Source organism: Rissa tridactyla, chromosome 11, assembly GCF_028500815.1.
Source record: "Rissa tridactyla isolate bRisTri1 chromosome 11, bRisTri1.patW.cur.20221130, whole genome shotgun sequence".
Taxonomy (NCBI): Eukaryota; Metazoa; Chordata; class Aves; order Charadriiformes; family Laridae; genus Rissa; species Rissa tridactyla.
The window spans coordinates 8872734-8897356 of NC_071476.1; the positions used below are offsets into that span (position 1 = coordinate 8872734).

Consider the following 24623-nt stretch of genomic DNA (forward strand, 5'->3'; position numbering starts at 1 on the left):
AGGCCACATCCCTATATTTGTAGGGAAAATTTGGAACTTGGCAAAACTGGTCAGATTCCCTGTGTGTCAAACTGATAGGCTCCTGCTAACATAACACAGTGGGTCACTTTGGTTTTATACTTGCAGCTGGGAACAAGAACTGGGACACTCCTTTCTTTGACTGTGAACTCAGACCACATTTAAATTTAACTCCTGCAAACCACAAACACTTTAAATCATGCCTCCTTCCTTCCACTTAATTATAGGTCACAGAAGCCTTTTTTATTTGCATTTTCTTCAGAGCATGCAGTCATGATTTCCTTCATTTTTCCTCAAATAAGTCTCCAGCCAGTTTTACAATCCATGTCAGCTGTCTTGTCCCTATACAAGAGTTCTTGGCATAGCTGTTCCTGTAATTCTGACTCACTGTTATTTTGTTCCAGATTTCTCCTGCATAAATCACAAGAGAAGAGCCAGGCTGACTGAATTTTGTTCTTCACTTGTACAATGAAGCATAGCTTTTGGGATATAATTTAGCTTCCCAAAGGTTTTATTCTTCTGCCATCTTCAAGCTTATATATGCTTGCTTGATTTCGGCACCTAGCATTTAATCTAAATAAATCAGAACTAAAATAAGCTTGACTACATTCATGTTATTCCACATCTCCTCTTCTCTTTCCAATAGGCAGGCTTCTTCATTCACAACATATAATCTGTACTTCACTTGGTACAACCAACTGATAAATGTGAGGCTTCCTCCTTCAGGGTGGAGAAAGCAGCCTTATAACAGGCATTTTCTAGGCTTTGAAGAATCATTATAGCATACTGGATCAATCAGAAGCTTCATCCAGTCTTCCTCTTAGAATATGTGTTTAGTTTAAAATATGCGTTTAGTTAGCATGCGCTCCATTGGCTTTTCCTCTGAAATTCTGTCTTGCTGAATTCCTACAGCACTGAGTTCAAAGATACTCAGGTGTCCCCCTCCGTGCCCTATTTTCGTGTGTTCAGGCATGCCTGGATTGCAGGTAACATCCAGAATTTTAGGAATAAGGTTCTTACGCTTTCATGGCAGACCATTTCCAACACTATCCACACTAATAAAGTTAAGAATTTTCTTGACCCTCCCCAGTCAGCTCTGATATATTGCCTGAAAAGTTGGAACTACTTTTTGGAACTGGAGTAAAAGCAATTGCATTTTGCAAAACAAGCACGAAAACCAACTTGAATACAGCTACGCTCAAACACGTACAGATGTTGTTTCTCTACAAAACAAAAAATATTGGCAAGTGTAATCTGCAGATAATGTTAAAGTGCTTGGACCCAAAAGCAGAAATTTCTTGCAAATGCATTTTAGAACAAAGGAAGTGCTCATCTTTCTGAGCCCAAAACTAACATACTACTTCAGAGTCCTGTCTGAAAGCTTCCATGATTACGAACTAAAATTTCCTGGCTGAAATTAAGCAGTATTTCTTCCGGACCATTTCATCACAGGACTTGCATTTTCCATTCTTTCTGCAGTACTGCAGAATTTAAAGCTAGTCCTACAGCTGAGTTATAGACAGATTTAGAAAAAATAAGTTATAAGAAAATGGTTGATTGTTTATTTTTTTAATTGAAAACTTTCATCTGAATCTTAAGACTACAATATTTACCTACTCTTACAGGGATTGTTCCCAGTTCTACACTACATAGATTATATGAAAAATTCCTCTGACATTAGTAATATAAACAAAATTCAGCAAGCAAGACTTCAGACTTTCCATAAAACTTTGAACAAAAAGGGGAAACCAAACAAAAAAAATTAACAGGAGCCTTATTTAGAATGTACTTAATTTGATAAAATAGGTTAAGTGATATGCTCTATTTGAGCATTTCCATTTTATCTGAAGCTCTTGAAGTTTTATAGTATGATGTAATAGGAAAAGTCTCCATTTATGGAGAGTCCTCACTGAGACAGGAGTGTTCTGCCAACACTCCATAGCTGACTGGTAGTCATAGAAGTCCAGCTCCACAAACATCCCGTTATTCATGTTCTTAGGAAGCATCAGTTTCTTAATCTGTTTCTAACTGTTTACATTTAGAAACACATACAAGAAGGGTAATTCTTGACTAGAATTTTAGTACCACATTTCATAGCAGTAGCTAGAAGAGTGCTAAAATGAACCATTCATCTATAAAAATAGAAGTGTTTAGTTTTACATGCTTGTCAGACCTGACAGAAAAATAAGGTGTAGCATCTACTACTGACCTCACGCTGCCATACGTTTTCTTTTTTTGCCAGAAAGGAAACAGACAGGAAATTCCACCTCCAGAAAATCAGACAAGATAATTACTAGCTTTGCATTAGGTAGCTGCTTTTCTACTGTGTGCAGAGTCACCAGAATTCACACCATGGGTAATGGGTATTGCATCAAATCTAGGGTTCTCACTCAAAGCTGCTGCCTTTGAGTTGGATCTACACCTAGCATACTGAAGCTGTCACAACTGTATCTCTGCTGCCCAACGGACAGCTATCTAGGTGGAAAAGTCAGACCTAAAGTGCTCTGGGAGAATAACTGTATTGTGCATTCTACCTTACAAGTACTCTGTCCTTCCCAAGTCCTAAATGGGGAATTACTTAAGAGCACAAATGATTTCTTCAGTCTGTGTTAACTGTATCACATTATTCCCAATGAATTGTGCATGGCTTCAGAAGAACACCATGGTTCCACTTGTGGATGCACCATGACATCTAAAGTGCCTGCCTCTGTGCAGGTCTTGACTATGGTTTCAAACAGAAGCAGTGGATTCCAGGTTACCAGAGGCAAAACCCCCAAATATCTAGATATTCTTCTAGCACAACTTAAAACCCCATTGTTCCTTCCTACTTCTGTTGGGATTTGGGCTTTAATTTTGTTTTGAAGTTCGTTTCCGTTTCAAAAGGAGACTTAAGGTATACTGGACACCTTCAGTGTAAGCCAGACAGTCATCTATCTTTTCAGGTCTAGTCCCTGGTTTCCTAAAAGATTGCTAAGCCATTTACTGAGAACTTTGCATAACTAAGTGCAACGATGCATAAATACCTTCAGCAGCCTGGGCTTTATGGTCCTACATCACCAGGCAGTTTTGAAATCATTCCCCTTAGGCTCACAGCTGCAGCGCATCATCTGTAGCATGAAACCAGATCTTTCAAATTCTTTGCCTAGTCTTTGCTAATGGAGCTTAAATCACGGAATTAGCAGTCATTAGTGAAATGAAGAGGGGAAACTTACCCTTGGCTTAGCTAGTTGTTTAATTTTCTCAATTTCTTCATCAGACATAACATCATAGTATCGTACAATATGAGGGCTATCCCATTCATCTTCTTCCTTAAAGGGAGCTATGAGCAGGTGAGGGTTTCTGTTTCCATCATGGTACCTACAAAACAGCCTCTTCTGTCTTCGAGGTGTCTGCAACAAAATGCCAAACAAAACATTGTTTGCTCAACCACTTTTCACGAACTTAAAACAGGCAAGACAAAAAACAAAATGGGCTTCATTCCACAAACACTGGAAAAGTCATCAGCTGGCTAGCAAATTTAAGAGGTGAGCATGAGTGATTCTGCAGTTTACTGCAAATAAAAAAACCTCAACATATGCCACTCAAGATACCACTGAGCAACGTCTGAAACACTAACCTTTAGCAGAGTTAAACCGTAATAGGTTACAGATTAAACAAATAACTACACAAACAGCCAGCTGTAAAAAAAAGTCTGGTTCTTATAATTAAGACTATGCAGATGGAATAAATTCCTTTCCCTGCACTGAGAATTAAAGCCATGTTTGTTGAGAGGTACTGGAGACTGGCTGGTCAAAATAGTCACCCCAGAAGGGCACATCTTTAAGATGCAAAAGGGGAAGAAAAGCAGAACCAGCTCTCAGTGGAAGAAGCCTCCTAATATATCGGTACAGCCAGCAATTGAAATGACTGAGCAGACAGACTGAGGAAAGTAAATTTTCAACAGCCTTTAAGAGGTACAGTTGAGAGTTTTTCTCTGTCCAGGATTAATAGCTAAAGATAGAAAGGCCAAGACATAAGCTACAAATCGCAGTCTGGTCAGAACTACACTTAATTTTTTCTTAAAAAAAACCAAACAGCTTCACAGAATGCAAAAAACACCTCCCAGCAAACCTGATCACCCTTATGCAAAGGCAGCATAGTCAGGAAAGTCTTGCCTTTCTCTTACCATTTTTACCCCTTCACCTCTGCAAAGGGCCTCATAGATGTCACGCTCTGGCAAGTAGTCAAGAGGCCTCTCATAGGCACCACTTTGTACCACTGGTTCTGTCGTTGTCATGGTCTTGTTCACTGAGTTCTCTTTCTGCTTCTCCTCTCTCTCCTTCTCCAGCAATTTCTCAAAGTACCGCAGATTACTGCCTGCTCTCTCATGAGTACTGTCTTCATTGGGAGAAAAACAGACAGAATCATTCATGCAACCTTAGAAACTGTTAATACAAACAAGTCTTTGTATCAAGACACAGCAATAATTCTCCCCTTCCTAAAGCTTTATCAGGTAACCAAAGGCATTGGCTCCAGTCTGCACTGAAAACCACCACTGGGAAGTTTTTGTCTTTGCAGAGGGAAGACAGGCATAGTCTGTGAAAGAATCATTTCTGGAAGGACCTATTGCAAGACTTGTATTTCAGGAAAAAAAGAGTAGGAGTTTTTGCTCTTCACATCCCTCCTTTTCTTTCAACTTTTCTGCCCAGTTCTACCCAAGATAAGCATATCATAGAGCTCATCAGCAGAGACCAAGCTAGTCTACTTATTGCACTCCTCCTCTCCACCGTGCTTTTCATCTGCACTGCATAAGCATGCTTTAACCAAGGGCTGCGCTGGAGTCCCAGACACAGACTTTAGTCCCAAAGATCGTCTCCAAAGTCAGGAAGCTCATAGCTATGCGTTACCACTGAACAATCTACCTACAGCATCCATCTCTAGATGTTTGTAATGGGTTTATATAGGAGATATTCTGGATCACCAGCATCATTGGACCTATCATTAGTAGCCTTCAGATACGTGACATACATAGCTCTTCCCTTGTCTACTGATGTAGTCACTCCATCATAGAAGGCCACTAGGTTGGTCAGGCAGGACTTGCCCCTGGTAAAGCCACGCTGGCTGTCTCAAATCACTTCCCTGTCCTCCACACGCCTTAGCATAGGACAGAGGTGAAGCTGACAGGTCAGTAGTTCCCAGGGTCCTCCTTTCTACCCTTTTTGAAAATGGGTGCCATATCTAGTAACATCATCAATAGATCTTTACACAGCATAACTAAGAAGGAACAATTCCTTGTTCGCCATAAAGTGTTTCTGGACAGTAGTACCTAGAACAGCTTCTTTCCCTTCTGACCCTCCCAAGCTTATTGTGTTTATCTTATTTAACTAACCCAGAAGGCCATAGAAGTAAACGCTCATTAAAGCATGGGCTAATAGTGGCCAGATAAGGAAGTTCAGCCCAGGGCAGAGGAAGCTGCTGCTCCCAGAAGGGACTGCCAAGTCTGTTCCACTGTTTGGTGCTGATAAGGATTTGCATTCTGCTATCAGTGCTAAACTCTATTATTGCAGATGGAGCTAGATTCAATACATATTCATCTTCTTGTAAATTTTAATCTATGAATTCCTGTGTCTGCAGAAATCAGACTGATACATATTCTTCAATAGAGAGGCTTCACCCACTCCCAGGATGCAGCTAACATCTAAATTAAGAACAGCTGATTGAAAAACATACAAATACGTAACACAGTAGATGTTAATTTTAATTGGAGAGGACAAACCTTTCCAATGCAGGAAGTAGGCAAAGTTGTATAGGAAGCAATGCTTCTTTGCTTACTCAAGTGAAAGATAGAAACAGACCAGAGATAAAAGGAGGTTTGAAGAAACTCAATCTGTTCTGAATATTCAGAAATAAATACTTTAAGATCTCAGGCAAAGTATTCTTCTGGCATCAAAGAGTACCTGTGTTGAAGAGTGAAGGGGAATATGTGTAGTCAGTAGAACCTTACAGAAGATACAGCACTCTGCCTAAGTCTGTGGTAGCCTTGACCTCCAGCTGAGACAACCCAGGCTTTAACCATTACCAAACACAACACCTCAGTACACTGAAGCAAATCACACAGCTGCAGTGGGACACACATTTGGTCTTTGAGTAATAACAGCATGTTATAAGATAGCTTGTTAAAGATACTTTATGTATAAGTAGACTGGGGCAGGTTTTTTTTTCCAGGACCTATATTTATTACAAGTCATCTGGCAGGATTATCCTTCCAGTCAGCTCACCAATATGTATGGGCCACGGCTGTTCTTGGCTCTGTCACTGGCAACACTCCCCAGCACTAGAATAGCGGGTTTTTTGTTCTTACCAAGGGATATCAGACGTCTGGTAAGCTCCATGGCTCTGTGCAAATCCCCAAACTGGAAAACAGCATAGCTGAGATAATCTAGGATCTCTACTTTGCTGACTGTTGTATCCTCCCCCTCATCATGTTGTTTTAAGGCTTGTTCCATCCAAAGTACTGTGTGATAGTAGTCTCCGTCATTGTATGCAGTTTTCCCCATACCAAAGCAGTCACCTACTGTCAAAGAGGATGTGTATTTTGTTCCTTAAAAAAAAAAAAAAAAAAAAAAAAGCTTTAAGCAATCCACACAGAAGCATCTTTGCCTTCAAATACACAAGGCACACTGAGGAATGTGTGTAAATACATGATACATGCTTTTATCAACCAAAAAGGATTCTAAAAGACAACGCTTTGACAATATTTCAGGTTCGGTGCCAAACTGATCACCTTCAGAATTAAAGATTACATTCTAAAGATTACACTGTGTGGCATTAGTTCCTTTGGAAACCAATAGAAGCTTAAGATACAGTGTTAAGCTATTGTGCTTCCTGTTGTAGACAAAGGCAGAGCAGATTAACAGCTTAACACATTTTATTGAACCTAAACGTTGACACTGTTAGATGATCAGAGAAGCCCGACTATGTGCAGAATTAGCTTCTTTGCACTTTACTGGAGATGTATATTTGTGCATAAGTATGCTGATTGTTGTTTAGACACACTGGGTATCCATTTGACTGTAACCGTGCACTGATTTCCGGTTGCTCCAGCTCAGCAGATGCACAGATAAGACTTAATTTTAAGTTTACTGTTAATAACCTACATATAATAACTAAGCCTGTTTTGTCAACTCATCTACCCACACTCTAATGAAACCTATTCAGTTTGTAAATACTGTGTTGCTAGCAACCGTAACCTCTTTCAGTAAGCCTCTCATAAGCAGCACCAACAAACATTTATCAGGACTCAGCTGCCAAAACACTGAAACATCTCAATATATCTATGTACTTTTCAAAACATCTCTCTGTGTCAAAAACTGTTCCCATCTCACAAGAAGAACAGGAGCAAAGTGATTCAACCAAAGCCTCACCGGAAGACCACAGCAAAGAACAGAGCCAAGCTTTCTAAGAGCCACCAGAACAATGAATTACGGAGCAGCTCCTTCCCTTGGTTTGTACGTTATTGGGGACAGGAAGTACCCACAGTATTTGCTCACCCACAGCACACGGAAGTATGTCATCCTTTGTTGTTTTGGTATAGCTATTATAAAACCCAGCATTTTCTTTTAAAGTAATTAGAATTAAAAAAATGCTACTGCAGACCATAGTGCCTTGGCTCAGGTGGGAATAATCTCAAGGCTGTTCTCAAAGTGCTGAAGTAGGTATGTCCTCAAGCATCTAACCCGTGTGGACTTTCAACACCATGGTTCTTCCTCACTACAGAAAAAGGACTTTCGGAGAGAGTTTAAGGATGTTACCACTTCCTTCCTTTTGAAGTAGAGGAGACCTTTGTGCACTTACCTGGTAAGTTTCCTCGGGAAAGAGTTTCAGGATCCAGCTTATATGTATCCTGCAGGCGCATCAGAGCCTTCGCAGCTCCAGTCTCATCTTCTTCAGTTGGAAAAAACTGACGCTGAATTGTGAGATTCGCAATAAAGCCTTTGCAGTAAAAGAGAAAGATGTTACTTCCAGAGTCTGAATAAATATCAGTACCAGACTAACACAGAAGAGGAAACATCTGCTTTGTTTTGGGAATTCAGGTTCAAATTATCCAGGTTTAAAGTCCCTTATTAGGCTCTTAAGTTACAAAAACATTGTTTTCTTTCTCATTTTAAGAAATACGGCTCATGAGTAAGAGATTAAAGGATAAATAACTAACACACACCCCGTTTTCTTGTGCCATGCAATTACTAAAGTACAATGTGAACCTAATGATCTTCATTCTCCCGCAACGTCTCCTTCTAGCACGAAAACTTAATAGCTTTCATCATTTCTCTTGCAATATCCAGAGAAAACTGCAGATCACAGTACCAGACAACGATTTCAGACTGCGTACTCCAACCTGTAAAGCCATGAGAGCTTTTCAAATCTCAGGTCAAGGGACAGAGACCCTGAGACAGGATCCCCTAAGCAGCAGTAGTACTTTACTCAATAAGAGGCATTTAAACTTGACATGTAAAAACAGGTGACATTTAGAAATAAAATTAAATGCACTGCATAAATATATCAAGGCTGTATAGCAGGTTGGTTGGGCAGAAGCGAGGGCAATCAACTGAAGGAAAACCACCCAGCCATTTCCAATCATGCAACAAGCAGAACTGGAAAAGGAAGCCTGTATAGAAAGAATTAATGACAGAAGTACTCAATAGAATAGAGTATTTTATTTCCATCTAGGATGGCTATTCCAAAACAATAAAAATCTTGGCTGGAAAAAAACTTCCAAGTACCTAAAATTTAGCATATGCAGAGTAGAAATGGAAAACATGCAATGTTCTGCCTGAAAAACATAGCCTCGTTGCCCTTACTTTCAAGAAGTCCAGTAAAAATAAACCTGCATTTTGAAAAAAACAAGTTATGGAAGCAAATTCAGGCAGACACTTTGACAATATAATGCAAAAGCAAAGATTATTACTGGAAACATTTGACTTAGGATAGGTTTACAGATATCAATTGTATATTATCCTGTTATCAACAGACTGAGTACAACATCTGCCAACTGCTAATGCTGGGGCTCATATGAATTCCTTCACCAATTCAATATGGGTTTCATGTCTTGATTCTTAAATCTTACCTACTGATCAACACGGTCAAAAAACAATGATCGCCAAGAGAAGCAGCAGACTGGGAAAGCAGATGAGTAACTTTTTATATAAGAGGAACACAAAGCTCAATATTAGGTGTACAACAGTTGCCAACACAACCGACCACTTTAGTATATCCCATTCTCCCCTTTGCCCCAAACAGCACAAGCCAAACAAAATGCAACAGGCCTAAAACAGGTGACAGTTTCTTTGAGTCTTGATAGACATGTTTCAGTAGCAAGTTTCACCCACTTGGGTAACCAGTAAACAAGAGCCCAGTTGTTAGTTTAAATTTCAAACAAACTTGGCAATAATATTAAAATCACAGCTGAGTTTGCAGCTTTCCAGAATACAAGGAGGACAAACAACTGTGTTGTAAGGCTACCTCCTACTGATATCTTCTCCCCTGGAACTCCTTACCATTTGTTGTATCCTGAAGAACCAGGTTTTCCAATTCCAGCCAGTCAGTATTTAAACGCTTCACCAGCTTATACGCATTCACAGGATGTGCCAGATACCCTTCTGGATCAGAGGCTGATTTGCTAGTCAGTACATCCATTTTTTCAGCCCAGCTGGAACAAGAAGCATACTCCTCAGTCTGAGAACAATTTATGAATGCACGTCTTCCTTCTTAAGTCATCCTAATTGCACAGTTTGAATCAATTTATTGCTGCTTTTGCCATCATAACCAGCTTTCAAGCTTTCAACTTCACAAGGATAAAGTGAAGTACAACTGATTTTTTAATTAGAACAGTCTTTTTCTTTTAAAGAAAATTTGTTTCCCTGCTTACTATTTTAAATCTTACTACAGTGTGCATGCATTTCACTTGCAATGAGTCTTAGCCATCAATTTTCAGCATGCTGCCCTCCAGAAAATGAGATGGAGCACACAATCACTGTGAGTGTCACTTATCTATCTTAGTAAAAATACAAGTATAAATAAAAACCCAAGAGCTTTTTAGCTTTATGGAAACTAGACCATAAGCTTTGATTTTGAGACTGGAAACCCTAAGACAGTACAGTGGCAGTGCTGTCAAGTCACCTGGATTGCACTGTTGGTCAGCTTCAAAGCAGTAGTGGGAAACTTCACCCTCTGTGTTACAGTACATTTGAACTGCCAACTACGTTGCTGATGCTGTAGTGAGAATTTCTTCTGTTGCCCTTCATGTTATCCCTTAACACAAACATCTGGACCAGCTGTGTGCTCCTCTCTCAGTACTCAATAAGAAGAAAACACGGCTGAGATAAGAGCGTAACAGAACATAAGAAATCCCCTTTGAATCTGTTACAAAGCACACGCCCCATACACTAGCAGGGTGCAAGGGCTCAAATATTGGCACAGTAGCAGAATACTTGTGCTTACAAATACAAAAAAATACAGGTCAACTGAAAGTTTAGCATATTAAAAAAGCACTTGCATATGTCAATGCATGAAAAAGAAACGACTACTTTTTTGAAAAAAGACCGGTTTATACATAGATGGAACTGACGTTCTCTTTAACAATACTTGAAGAGGAGATTGCTTTTCCTCAGAAGGGCAGCTTTTCAAGAAATGAACATTTGTGTATGCGAGTGACAAGGAATTCTTATAATTTCACTTACTCCATAGCTCCCAAAAGGGACATCAAACTGCCACATACAGCCTGGAGTTTAGAAATTCTTTGGAAAGCATGGCTCCAATTAGAAGCACTCAGCTCTTCTGAACCTGGACCTCATTTAGACTATTCTAGTGTCACACCCTATTAGATATTACTTTCAGCTAGATAAGTATTAACGGTCTGCCTAAGGGACACAGAAAATACCGGTTGTCAGCAAGAGCCCTTCAAGTGAGCTACGCAAACAATAATGTCCAAGATATTCTGTAGCCAGGTTGGCGACTGAAGATAACATGGCAGGAGAGCTGTCCTGGAGAGCAAAGCCAGCACAGGAAGGAAGGCGAGGATTCGGTGTGTGCTCCCCTAAACAACACAACTGGCACACTTTGTAGCTGTAAGCAGTGCTGATGCTGTGAAACAACAACTAGCACAGAACACTGGACCTAGAGGCACTTAACTCACATGGACAAGGCTCCTCCGACAGGAGTAGTGTCTTCTCCACAGGAGCACTGTGATGGTACAAGGACAGGGAAAAGTGGGAAGAGCCCAGCAAACAGTTTCTAAACAAGCAGACAAAGTCTAAATGATATCTGAAGCAGGGGCCCCTCTCTGCAGATTTATGAGAATAAATTACAACCAAGTTAGTATCTACAGTCTCCCTGTGATTATCTACTGGGGAAACACTAACAAGATGTAGAAACGAAGAGTGGTGATAGAAAGGTATGGTGTAACTGAATACAGATGACCCATTTTGTCATCCTTCATTATGCAAACCTCTCCCCCTACCTTTTAATCTGAGAGAGCTTGTTCTCTTCTGCTCTGATATATTCCTTTAAAGACTGTACCAAGTCTTTCTCTGCGTAAATCAGGTCTGTCATTTGACCTAAAAACAGAGTATGAGCAAATGTTAATCAGCCCTAAAAAAGTAACAATTTCCAACAGCGTAGAAGACAGACCTTATATGCTCTAGGACAATTAAAACCACCACAAAGAACAGACAAATTAAGGGTATGCACTTCAATGCCTATAAACCACAAAAGCATACATGCAGGTCTGTCATTTAAATGCTTCAAGGGGCTTTTAAAATCCTGCCTCATGTAGCTTTGCTGTGACCCTTCCACTGCCTCCGAATTACTTTTAGTTTTACAATTGTATGCAAGACAATGAGAAGAAAGGTTTGACATTAATACAGCTATTGAGTTAAAGCAACAAAAGATCCAAGTAGTTGCCAAAGCGTCTGTTCTACATATGGATACAGATTAGGGCACACTAATAAATTATTAGCTTAACTATTGGCATCACTTAAAATTACAGCTTTTCAATACAGGTAACTGTGGAAACACAACCTAACGATAAGCGCAGAGGAATTTCAGAATAATGTTTATAGACTGACACACACACACACTGTCTCCTGATTAACATTAGTGGAAATTGCTAGCACATCAATCCTAATTGCTATGACAAACTACTTTTCAAAGACCAAACACTGAAAGACCAGATGAGATTTATAAATGCACCACAGCTTTAGCTTCAGCATTCCAAAGTAACTATTAATGAGGCATGATTAAGCAGATGGAAGTCAGCAGGCTGTGCTATTTTCAGAGTTAGGAAAGATTCAGGAATAGAAGTGTAAAGAAAAGGTGGCCCTTCAGAGTAACTTTGTACAAAAAGCTACTTAACTTCGGAAAAGAGAGAATCAAATAATGTGCATGTAGTGAAATGCTGTTTAGCCAGCACCGGAGCATAGGCTGGAGGTTGGTAGTGAAACACCGCTCTGCCTTGCTCTCCCTGAGCAGTTCCACACAGCGGTGCAAAATAAGCCACAGGGAGTTTTGAGTTTTACCATTCCGGAACACAGCTCCACTGAGTTCTAAGCATATTCTGGAGAACAGCCAGCTGTAATCAGTCTCTATTATCCTTATGGGGGTAAATTCCCCACACTATTCCACAGGAAAACAGTAGATCAAGTCACAGCAAAAAATTCAGTCTGTGCTTATTTTTAGGTTCTACCACAGCCATACATGGTTGTATCACAGCTTGAACACAAGAACTAAATTGTCATAAAAATCAACCTATTTTCAGGATTCAGAACAATGTGAATTCTTCAAGATTTACTCAGCTTTTACAAAACACGCATAAGGTAAAGGGGATATTAATTTTTTCTTCCAACATCTAACTCCAGCTTTTTGAGAAGACAGGAGATTTCAGATTCTGTGAAAGAAAATATTTCACATATTTATCACTTAAATTCTTTTCATAAATCATAAACGCAAGGCTAATCATTTTAGCATAACGTTTGTGCCGTTTTCAAGACAACAACAGGTGCACAATTCTTAATAAAATGTAGGAACTGTCTTATTTTACTGATACTCGCCAGAGAAGCCACATGCTTCAACTGCAAACTTTAACAATTTTGGGAATCACATTAACTACATCATAACATCATACATTAGTTCTTCCCATACCTATGGAGGTGAAGAACTCCGCGTCTGTGTGCCAGATCAAGGAAATACAGGTAAAGAACACCAACTGCAGCCAGGGCTTCATCTTCCAGACAGCTCAAACCTGTAATGAATTAAAAGGAAAAGGAAGAATAAAAATGATTAACTTATTTGTGAGAAAAAAAACCCAAGGCATTAATTTTCATCTTCAATCATTTCACCCTCATGAAAATTATTTACGTCCTTGAAAGACTGAATTCTAATCAATAAAGCTTGAAAAAAAAAAAAAAGTCTTCTTTAACCACAGGAGCTGTTACTTAACAGACTCAAATGCTATCTGGTATATTCTTTGGGAATTACACAGAAGATGCTGCAGTCCACGGAAGGCTCGCATGACAGAAGTAATGGAAGCAATATATTTATCCACAGAGACAGTGAGAACAAGATCTGCTGCAAGGGCAGCTGAATGCCTTCCACATCATGCAAAATTATGGCTGGAAAATAGGAGAGTATACAAAGTTGCATTATGTTCCAATAATAATAAAAGGCTAAATTAAATGGTCAGACTTGTAGCATGCTGTGAAACTCAGTTATATAAAAGCTGTCTAGAAAGACAAATAGCAAGAAAGCCAAATAGTGAAATATAGCATTTAGTAGTGTGGAAGTGGCAGCGATGGTTGGAAAAGTTGAAAGTGAAATTTCCAACCCCGATTATTTAAGATGCACCATCCCAGCATACTGGCCTCTGGGCACAACCCTTATGACTTCTGTATTTCAAAGGCTGTGCCAGCTTAGAAACCCAGCCCCTCGAGACGGAGGCTGAAAGCAGACTATTCCATTTCTAAGAGTGCAGCCCACCAAGCACATGGAAGGAAAAGCCAGTCTGAGCAGACAGGCAGACAAGGCAATAGAGAAGTGAAATAAGGGATGCAAGGTCCATATAGAAGAGCCTCCTGGGAGGTGTAATTCTCTTGGTAGATCTGATGCCTCTTCCAGGGAATTTCAGCAGTCTGCACTGCGCTTGGATCAGCCCACAGCTCACTCCAGAGCTGCCTGTTCACCAAGCAGGAACAGCCACCACAGCCAGACCTCACGTATGAGCACCGCTGCTCAGCAAACACTGAGCTCTCCCAACAGCCAGGCACGGTGTCAAAAGTAAGATGACAACTGTTCACCTTAATCCAAGATGCAATTATTCTTTTTTTCCTACCCATTGTAACTGGATAAACTGGCAGCTGGAAACGACCACTTGCAACCTGCTCCTACTCCAAACACAGTAAACAACATGCAGCTATTTGGAGCAAAATGGAATCACTTGCATCTGATGAGAAAGGGGGATGGAGGGGGGAAGGGAAGGAAAAATATATGGGATATCCTAAAATTTCAATCAATGCAGCAAGTGGGAAGGTATTAAAATAAGATAATTCTGGAACAACTCTAGCTCATTGTTCCCTTGGGCTCCATGTATTTGCCGGCACAACACAAGACGGAAGGTGAAAGGTGGATACTGCCCTTTCCTGCTGGGTTTTTCAAGCCCACAGCATGATAGCAGCTCTCACCCTCAGCTCAGCTCACCAGTGCCATGGACATAAACACCAGGCACACCGTCAGTGATACTACCATCACTAAGAACATTAGAAATAGCTCCGTTCTCTGCTATGTATTATTATCACATGGCAAGATGATTGTATTTAAATTATTCATTTGATTGCTTTAAAAGACTACATGAGGAATCAGAAACATTTACCACAACAATTTGCAAGCACGAGTAAGCAGGAAAATGTCTCACAGCATCATAATAAGTCTTCTCCTTTTCCTTTTCTGTTTCTCACCCCCATGCAAACCACATATTCCCAAACTGCTTGTTTAAGTTAGTTCAGAACTAGTACATGGGTAATCTGAGAACTGAGTAAAGCTGAATGAATAGTACCATGCAGAGGTCTGCCAATACTAAAAGCCACAATAAGTGATGTAGCAGAACGCACAGCAAGTCAAGAGCACTTGGGAAGTACATTAATTTGGATATATTAAGCCACAACTGTCCATCTGCATAGTCTGTCGGCGCTTCATGAAGTGGTTTTTTGGATGCACTACACAAAGCCTGGCAAAACAATTACAAGGGAATTTTCCAGTTAAAACAACACAACTACATTCTCCGCCCTGCACCTCCCCACCATGTTTTCTCATGGCTGAGAATATCTGCCAAGAAGAACACTTACTACAGCTAGCAGCTTGTCTTTATAGCAGATCTTTAACAGCTTTGCCATCCTACTCAGACTTACTTGAGTCAATAAACAGAAACCCCAGTAAACAGAGAAATCAGCTCTTGCTTGAACAAGCAGGACACCTGGCTGCAGGGTTTTCAAATTGTTTGTACACGTTCTTTTCACAGCTGTTACTTGGCAAACCAGCACAAATAATGAATTACAGGAGGCTGAGGATAATGTTATAACCACATTCTTGGACAGCACAAGCATGTGTGCATACACACACGTATGCATGCCCACCCCACCACAGCTAAACCATCTGCTGACAAAGAGGGTAAGAGAGGCAGAAGGGACATTAGCACCTCCTACCTCAATAACTAAATTCAGACAAATGTTTATAATGAGTTTTATTCAAATAGAGAATGGAAGAACTTAGTTGCATAGAAATGCCAGATAATAAGTCTGTGTAGGACAAATACTGCCTACTTTCCTGGCTTTTTTTCAACAGCATCTTGAAAAGGAGCAGGCATCATGCTGGACAGGTGAATTTAGGATCTCCTTTTATTTAAGTGAGAACAATGACATTCCTCTGCAACCGACTGAGAAGGCTTGAGCAGAGCCACCAGGCAGGCTCAGTTCAGCCTTGGGCTAGCAGAACCCCCCCCCATGCAGGAACTGAGCAGGCAGCTCACGCTGCCCTGAGCCAGGGCTCTAAGACAGCCCAGGAGAACAAGCGCAGTGCCCTGGCTCGTCAGGCTACATCGAGTCCTGTCAGCACAGAGACCCTAAGGCCACATGTTCCTCACAGATGAGCATTTACACAACTGCCTCGCTTGAGGGATTGTTCTCACTGTAGCGAGAAGCTGCTCCAGCAACATCGATAGAGCTAAAACTCCTCCGCATACAATAACAGATACTTAATGCTTTGCTCTTCTTCTCCTCTTAAATGTGCCCAGCCAGCCAACCAAATGGATATTCTACAAACACTTCTTTAGGAGTGTAAGACCTCAGTGAATCATTGCTCCCACTGGAAAGAGTGCTGTCAGACTTCAGAGAGCACTGGCAGAAGAAAAAAGGTTCTTCTAGACCAAATAGACCAGGATGGAAATTTTTCTCCATAAGTTAGACTGAATTTTTTATTTAATAAGCTTTCTAAAAATTCTTAATCAAAAGATATAAAAAACATGGACCTGACATAAATGAAAAGTTACTTGCACATCTACCAGGGTTATCAGTTTCTCACCCACTCTGAATTTTATATCCAGTCATGGGGGGATTCAAGACAGCTCCAATACAAGCAAAAGGAAGGACTTTTTTCAGGTCAGAAGATGAAACAAATACCTATTACTTATCCAGTCCCTTTAGGGTTCCCACTTCTGATTAAACTGAGAGGCAGCAGTCTCCTTTGTACACCACAGGACAAGAGCATGATCCTCACAGAGCCTTCCTTTGACAGAAGGCAACACACCTACCTACATATGCTGAAGCTAGAGGCCCTAAAAACACAAACCCCTCACTCCCCTTTTACCCCACAAAAGAGCATCAGCAGGTACCATTCAGTTGGCACAATGGTGTATAAGGGAACTTGATTTGCATTCCACAGCTTTTTTTAAAAATGTAATAGTAATAGCACACAGGATAGAGCAACTCACATCTTCAATTACCTATCTTGTGGCTGATCATCCGCTCCAGATGTCAGTTTTCATTCCCAGACAAGGGTGCCCTCAGAAGAACAAAACAAGTCAGAAGAAAACCTCCAGTTGCCTGACAGCCTAACTGAAAACAGGGACTAACAAAAGCGAGTCCTTCATCCAGGCTCCAAATTTGCACAGACTTCTCATGCAGAAGAATTAAACTAAGTGGAACCGACATAAGACCAGTCTGTGTAATTTAAAGAATAGAAGTCATACCCCTTATTGTGGCAAATCAGGCCAGCATGTGACTCTTGTGAACTCTCATCTTGATCACATGAACTCCATAAAAAACACCCACACTATTCTTACACTCCGTCACTTAGATGTGATAGCACTCCCTTTGCTATTGGGCTTCTCCAGGGGAGGCATGGAACTGGCACGTGATTTAGCTGCTCAAAACTGCTACCAGCAAAGTCACCTCTCTTTCCAAAGGCTAGGTGGGGGAGAAAAGTTTCACAGGGCTAATTTCAGCCCCTGCAAAAGCATTTCTTTCTAAGTCTATATTTCTGTCTCCAATCCACAAAACTCAGAGGACATTACCTCACAGCCACTCTAATATAGCTCACATTCAAGACAGCAATGCAGTTGGATAACAGCTAGAACAGGTATAACAGATCAAAAGTGAAAAGAGAGCACCAAGTGTGCGATACTTCATTGATCCATACAAAATTACAGTCAAAAACCTGCATACCATCACTAGTCAGCAGACTGCCAACTCACTGCTTCAGAATGTTACCAATACTGAGCATAGATCACAGCAAAAGTCACTGCTCTGTCAGTATCTTAGGTCATCAGACACTCTCTGCAATATGTTTCTTTCATGATAAAGTTTAATTACTCCTAACAGATCTAGTTTTCTATTTTTTCCAGGTTTTTGGTTTGTTTGATGGTTGGTTTTTTGGTTTTGTTTTTTTTTGTTTGTTTTTTTTGTTTTTTTTGTTTGTTTTGTTTTTTTTTTTTTTTTTTAAGAAAATACAGCAATGGTTCCTTCCAAGAAATTAAGGGAGACTATTGTTCCTTAATTTGTTACCATTCTTACAGACCCACACTTTGCTACAAAGGAATACAGTTTGTGAGACAAAGTATCATAACTACTGTCAAAATCTGATTAATATACCATTTTCCTGAACCATCACAATGCAACAACTTACAAGCCGATGATATAAATAAGGGTTACAGCCTGTTTCCTCTTCTGTGCTTGCCTATTCTATTAAAGACACCTGGAAAATCACTGCTGAAATAGCTGCTTCCACATGTATCTAAATTTAAAATACCATGGCGAAATCCAACAAGCAAATCACTACTTCAAAGTTACCTCAGGCCACAGATAGGTTCTTGGCACATACACAGTTGAGGCCCACATGCCAGGCTCTGAAGAATGGTCCATCCTCAAACAGCAATTTGAGGTTGGACTCTTGGATCAGACAGGTTTGCTTGGGGCTTCTCCAAACGCCAGTGCCTTCCACCCACTGTCTTATTGCTTGCAGACACAAAAGCTGGCTGCATCCCCCTTCTCCTCCTCAAACAATGGAGCTTTCAAAAGTAGGCTGCAATTTGCCATCAGTGTTGATGGCTGTAGATAAGGCTAATTATATTAAAGTGGAAAATACTACAAAAAAAACCAACACAACAGCAAGATTGCTTACATACTTTAGAGCCAAAAGATGGACTGAATTGTAAACAGATTTTCAGGATGTTGTCAAGGAAGAGCTTCTCTCAACACTTCTATAAGAAAAGCAGACATAAAAAATATCCATCACGTAGCAGTACTTGATGTCTTGCAGATTAGCCTGACACATTAGCCAGGAGATGCCTGGCACATGATGGCTCCTATAAAACTGTTTTAAAATTATTAAATATTAAGGAAACATTAATTTTATGCTAAGAAAGCAAGCCTTCACCACTGGCTGAAGACTTTGAAACAAGTAATTCAGGGCCAAAACTCATTATCCACATGAACTCAGATGCTCCAGCATTCAACCACTCCTCTGACCAAAAGAACTTTGGATTTAAACGCCTGTCAGCGCCCCACCCAGACCACACTGTCATATCTTGAACCTCATGTCAGGATTCACGATGCTGCCAGTGCAGCATACAGTTAGTTACCTTGCTACAAATAGCTAGCTCTCAATCATACCCAGGGAGACACAAAAGGCACTGCTCCCTTTCAATATTTGGTGTCTTCTCCCCAAGTGAGTTCTCTCCATCATCAAATAACTGCTTCACAGCTCCTTCCTCCAGTACACGTTGGATTCACTGCTCGAAGCAGCTTATGCCAGCATCACTACCTTTCTTGCCAAAGGGTTTAATGTGCATCTGAAAACAATTATAATTGCCTAGCAAATAATACAACATGATTGCCTTGTATTTTTCAAGGCACGCCAAAAGAAAGAGGAAAAGCTGTTTGTTTGCATGCATTAACAAGGATACAGTACATGCATGCAAAAGTGCATGCATTTCTGCTAATATAGAATGGCTTGTTATCCTTTGTTATAATAACCTTAGAAACTATAAGCATTTGGATTAACTCTCAACGGGTGTTTTGGTTCTTTTTTAAAACCATAGCAAAGAATATTTCTTCTGCGCTCCAGCAGGGAAGAAAATTCACACTAGTCTAAGGCACAGCAAATCTGCCTGCATCTTACTTTGCAGCACCTGCAAGCTTAATCCATATGAAACAGACCGGTCAAATCCCACACTGTTAGTGAAGACAGAACAGCAAAACTGCACGCTCTTTTCCACTAGAGCTTATTTCTCAGGATTAGAATTTAGATTGCATTTTACTGTGCAAAGCCCATAATTTTAGTACATCATGATACTTAACCTTCCATATGCTGTACAGCATTAAAAAAAAATCTTCCTGTTCAGAAATAAGGGGTTTTTTTATATATAAAAATGGTCTACCATCAGTGAACTGTTTCTTTCAATTAATATCAGCAATTTAATTAAAATCAGACATTATCTCAGAGGTGTGGGGGTTGACTCTATTCTAAGGTCACCCTAGAACGTGCCTCCTACCATACTCCACATTCTCATTTCTCAGACATATAGAAAATCATACACAAAAATCAGAACTAGTCATAGGAAAAATATCTGTGTTTACAGCTTGCTTCCCTGGAAGTTTGCCAATATGCACAGCGTGGAAATTATAAACAGACTGGATTCTTGACTTAAACCTGGAATGAAAAACTTGCTTATACTAAAATGGTAAATCATGCTCCCTCTGCTGTTACTGTCTTTGAAATACATAATTGTACTCTGGGCTTGTACTTCCTGCACCGGGAAGAACCACATTAAAAAAATTAATCTCAAGAAATTATGGCATAAGCAAGAAGCAAAATTCTTGTCTGTTAATGTCATAGCAATGCCATTTTACAATTGTAGAATAGTGTTCTGCCTGTAAAATACAACCAGCAGTTATTGGTTAATATACAGATTTACAACATACCTGTGGGATTATTTCCTAGGTCCGCAATGCCAGAAAGCTGAAGTATTACCCTGGTGATTGTGGTGACCTTTCAGCTCAGCACAAAGCACCTAGAAAATTAAGCAGCAAGAGGTTTTGTTACAAAAACATCTTCTAGGAAAGCCTACCTTCACTACTGAGGAACAGGGAAGATTACTGGCTAGGAATACCAAACATCACAAAGCCAGACAGCTCCAAACATAGTCTATATTTACACATCCTCTTTCCTCCTTGCTTCCAGGTTATAAGGACATTCTTTGCTGCTTGAAATAAAATTGTTCCTGTCTGGTCAAAAGCATGTTTTGCATTACTATGACACAGCAAGCTATTCTGCCCCAGCTGAGCCGCGATAACACCCCAGGTAGCGCCTTTAGCTTTCACGCCAGCCCCCCCTCCACTGCCTTTGCACAACCCTTTTCCACCAAGGCTTCGGTTACTGCATCGCACCAGTCACGCACGACTCCCTGTGCTCTCCTGGCTTATCCACAGCTCAGCTGCACATCTGTGGGCTTTGACAGAAATAAGGACCGGTGTTTTTCAGAAAACAAATCTCAGGTTTAACCAAAATGAGACAAGAGTAGAACAAGTGGGTTTTGAACACCTTTATGAAGCTCAAGACATCGTTTCCTCTATCTCGGGGCTATGGCAGGCTGGAAGTGCACACACAGGCAGTCAGTGCAGCTGACACACTGCAATATTTCTAGGTTCTGCCCTAATATCAGTCATATCTAAATTCAGAGGGCAAGGAAAAGGGGAAATCAGTCCTTCCACTTTTTTATTTTTTGGAATTATGATACTTCTAACACGTTTACAAAAGCCCAATGATTTTTCTGAAGTGTCATTTTCGGCTGTTTTCCCCCCAGCTAAGCCGCCGGTCCCCGGCAGAGGCCAGCAGCAGGACCGCGGCCGCCCCTCGCTGACCCGAACGGCGGCGGCTGCTGCTCCCAGAACGCGCCCTTTGCCGGGCTGGGGGGGGAAGCTCGAGCATTTCACAGCGGCACCTCAGAGCCGGACCCCCCCTTTCCAGTAAGCTCCGACCCGGCTGCCCAAACGCGCACGCGGCCTGACCCCCCTCAGTCCAGCCCCGGCCCCGCCGCTGGGCTGGGGGTCGCCGCGCTCCTCACAGGCGAGCTCCGCTGATGGGGGAACCGCCAGCCCTGAAGCGGGGACCCCCGCCGGCCCTGAGGAGAGACCGCCGGCCCTGAGGGGGGAAACCCCCGCTGGCCCTGAGGGGGGACCGCGGCACGCCGAGGGTGAGCTGCCACCCCGCAGCCCCTCAGCACTGGCGGAGCGGCTTCACCTGCGGCTGGCACCGCCGCCCCCTGCCCGCCCGATCCCCCGGCCCGGCTCACCCAGCGGCAGCAGCCCCTCTCGCCGCGCTTCTAGAACCGCCCCGGCCCTTCCAGCCGCGCCGCCGCCTGCCCGGCCCCGCCGGCCGGCCCGCCCCCGGCCCCTCTCCCGCTGAGCCCCGCCCCCGAGCCCGCCCCTCCTGCCGTAATGCCGCGAGTAGCGGCGCACAAGCCTTCAGGCAACTCCCGCCCCGCCTGGAATCGCCTCAGGCTCTCATCGGACAGGGCCTGGCCTGTACGCGGGGTGTTACCCGGTTAAAAGCGGGTTCCACAGAGAAATTAAACACCACCTGTAAATCCTGCTTGCTTTCTAAAAACCACCCGCCCACCTCTGAAAGCCTTCCCCATGTTTGGCTGTTCCTGTGGCTCTGGCACCGAGCTGCCGCCCAGCCAGCCTGAGTCAGGCTGTCACCATCGCCTGACATCTCATAAGCCTTGGGCAGCTGGGGGTCTCATAAGAAGGAGGAAAATTATGTTTAAAAAGGGAATGAGAAGATGATCTCTGTGGTGGAAGGTGACTGGGACGTGCAGGCAGGGTGTGACAGGCTGAGGAAGGCACGGCTGGTCTCCGTGTGGGCGGCCTGGGCTCGGCCTGGGCTCAGCCATGGAGCGGCCCAAGCCCCCGCCACAGTTGGTGTGTGACGGCACACCATGGGCAAGGACGGACCCAGCGGACAGGCATGGGCAGAGCTGAGACAAAGACGGAGAAGATCATTTCCCCAGCTCACCAGGAACATCTAATTTGCTTTCTTTCCCCCCATACAAGCCAGTATTCACACCAATTCAGATCAACTATAGATTCATAGAATCCTAGAATGGTTTGGGTTGGAAGGGACCTTAAAGCCCACCCAGTGCCACCCCCTGCCCTGGGCAGGGACACCTCCCACCACACCAGGTTGCTCCAAGCCCCGTCCAACCTGGCCTTGAACACCTCCAGGGATGGGGCAGCCACAACTTCTCTGGGCAACCTGGGCCAGGGTCTTGCCACCCTCACAAGGAAGAATTTCTTCCTCATATCTCATCTAAATCTCCCCTCTTCCAGTTTGAAGACGTTACTGCTTGTCCTATCACTACATGCCCTTGTAAAAAGTCCCTCTCCAGTGTTTACCTTAGCCAAAAATAATATCTTATTAATATTAAATAGAGTCAGAAACTGAATCAGACCATACAAACCACCAAGAACAAGCTACCTCTTGCTTTCCAGATTCACTCCACCATCACAAGTCCATTCACTGAACGGAGCTCTAGTGAAATGTGACTGAAAAAAATGAGGTTTTGGGAGATGACTCACTGTATCAGAATCCATAAAGAAAGTGGGAAATGGGAAAATAGATATCTAACATAAGGGTGCAATTTCACTGGAGCTTTTAGGAACTGCTAGTATTGTAAACCGTAATAAAAGGGTCTGGCTGTCTAGTCACCAGAACATGCTAGCAGAGTTCCATATGTGGCACGTAGATACACTTTGTACATTAACATTTATTTAGGTGAAGTTAATTTCTGTCATGTATTTAGAAAAGATTGCTTTACTGTCAATGAAAGAAGCAATCTGTAACCTATGATGGCACTAAAGATATTTGTACATTTTAGAGACTGTAAAAACTGCATTAGTCTTCAGAGACAATGATGTGACCCAGATTTCTTACTCAGTTCCAAGCTTCGTTTTCAACATATTTTTATGATAGACTTTTTGCTCTTATGTTATGGAGAAATAGATTTTTTTTTCTCTATTTTAGTGGAAAGGACTAAAAGTGTTTTTGTAGGGTGAACAAAAGAACACGTGAATCTGTCTTTGCTCATGTGAATGACCAGCTGTGCAGTCCTTTTGTCTGTATACACAGACCATGTGATGTAGTGTTAGCACAAGGAGCCTTGATTAGTTAACATTTCTAAATACTATATTAAGTGTGATCTGTATAAAGTATCAGTTTTGCTGCATTTAGCTATGTTGGCTTTGAAGTTCTTCTTTTACTTGAAGGTGCTGGGCTTTCAGAGTGGCCCTGGCTGGCACCAGGGGCATGTCTCTGCTTAAAACCAGCTCCTTTGCTTCTGCCCCTGGAAGGAGGGTGAGAGATTTCTGGTAGAAGAAGGAGGAGGCGGCCATGCTAAATAAGCCACGGGCCAGGGAGAGGAGGGGGAAATGGCTGGAGGTGGTTTTTTACCATCTGGTTCTACCGATCCAGCTTGATGTCCCTTCAGCACAACCCCAGCGGGCACCTAAAGAGCCATGACATGGAGATCTGGTATAAAAACAGGAGAATCAAGCATCCTGTGAGTGTTTCAAGCCTTTACCTTCCTTAAAAGTGGAGTCAAAATCCTTCTGCAGAGAGCAAAATTTGGCTGCCAAATGCACACACAAGTATTCTTGGATGCCCCCTTGTCTCTCATATTACAAGGCTTTTGTCAGACCTTAGCAGAGGAAATGTTAAAACTATCTAAGAGTACTAACATAGTGCAGTATAGTATTTCCCATAAAACAATGCATTGAGTGAGAATGGAGGAGGCAGGGATACATCTGGATAACAGAACTTGTTCTGACCTCAGTGTAGCTCAGGTTTCTCCCTGAAACTGTGGCTAAAAAGTCCATGTGTAAAAAGACCTCGTACATGAACAAATTCTAAATTTAGCTGTGTGACTGTTGCTCTTCCTTTGTTTTTTATGAATGAAAAAATAATCACACCAGATCCTAGAAGAGCAAGAGTGGAAGCCAAAAACCAAGGCATGCCAACATCCGATCTGT

At 41.9% G+C, this 24623-nt stretch overlaps 1 protein-coding gene across 9 annotated transcripts in view; it reads right to left on the minus strand.

The window, feature by feature from the left end:
- Positions 1 to 21979, minus strand: part of P4HA2 (prolyl 4-hydroxylase subunit alpha 2) — a 30962-nt gene extending 8983 nt beyond the window's left edge. For 6 of the 9 annotated variants that reach the window (XM_054217620.1, XM_054217614.1, XM_054217618.1 and 3 more), the window contains exons 1-9: positions 21887 to 21979; positions 20517 to 20605; positions 13192 to 13291; positions 11513 to 11609; positions 9552 to 9703; positions 7852 to 7989; positions 6359 to 6598; positions 4184 to 4395; positions 3231 to 3407 (exon numbers count right to left, since the gene is read on the minus strand). In XM_054217620.1, coding sequence (XP_054073595.1) covers positions 3231 to 3407; positions 4184 to 4395; positions 6359 to 6598; positions 7852 to 7989; positions 9552 to 9703; positions 11513 to 11609; positions 13192 to 13273 — 1098 coding nt within the window. In that variant the 5' untranslated portion in view covers positions 13274 to 13291; positions 20517 to 20605; positions 21887 to 21979. Of the gene's footprint in view, positions 1 to 3230; positions 3408 to 4183; positions 4396 to 6358; positions 6599 to 7851; positions 7990 to 9551; positions 9704 to 11512; positions 11610 to 13191; positions 13292 to 17026; positions 17752 to 20516; positions 20606 to 21886 lie in introns of those variants that run through there. The other 3 variants (XM_054217615.1, XM_054217617.1, XM_054217619.1) reach the window with 3 other exon arrangements.
- Positions 21980 to 24623: the final 2644 nt, after the last annotated feature.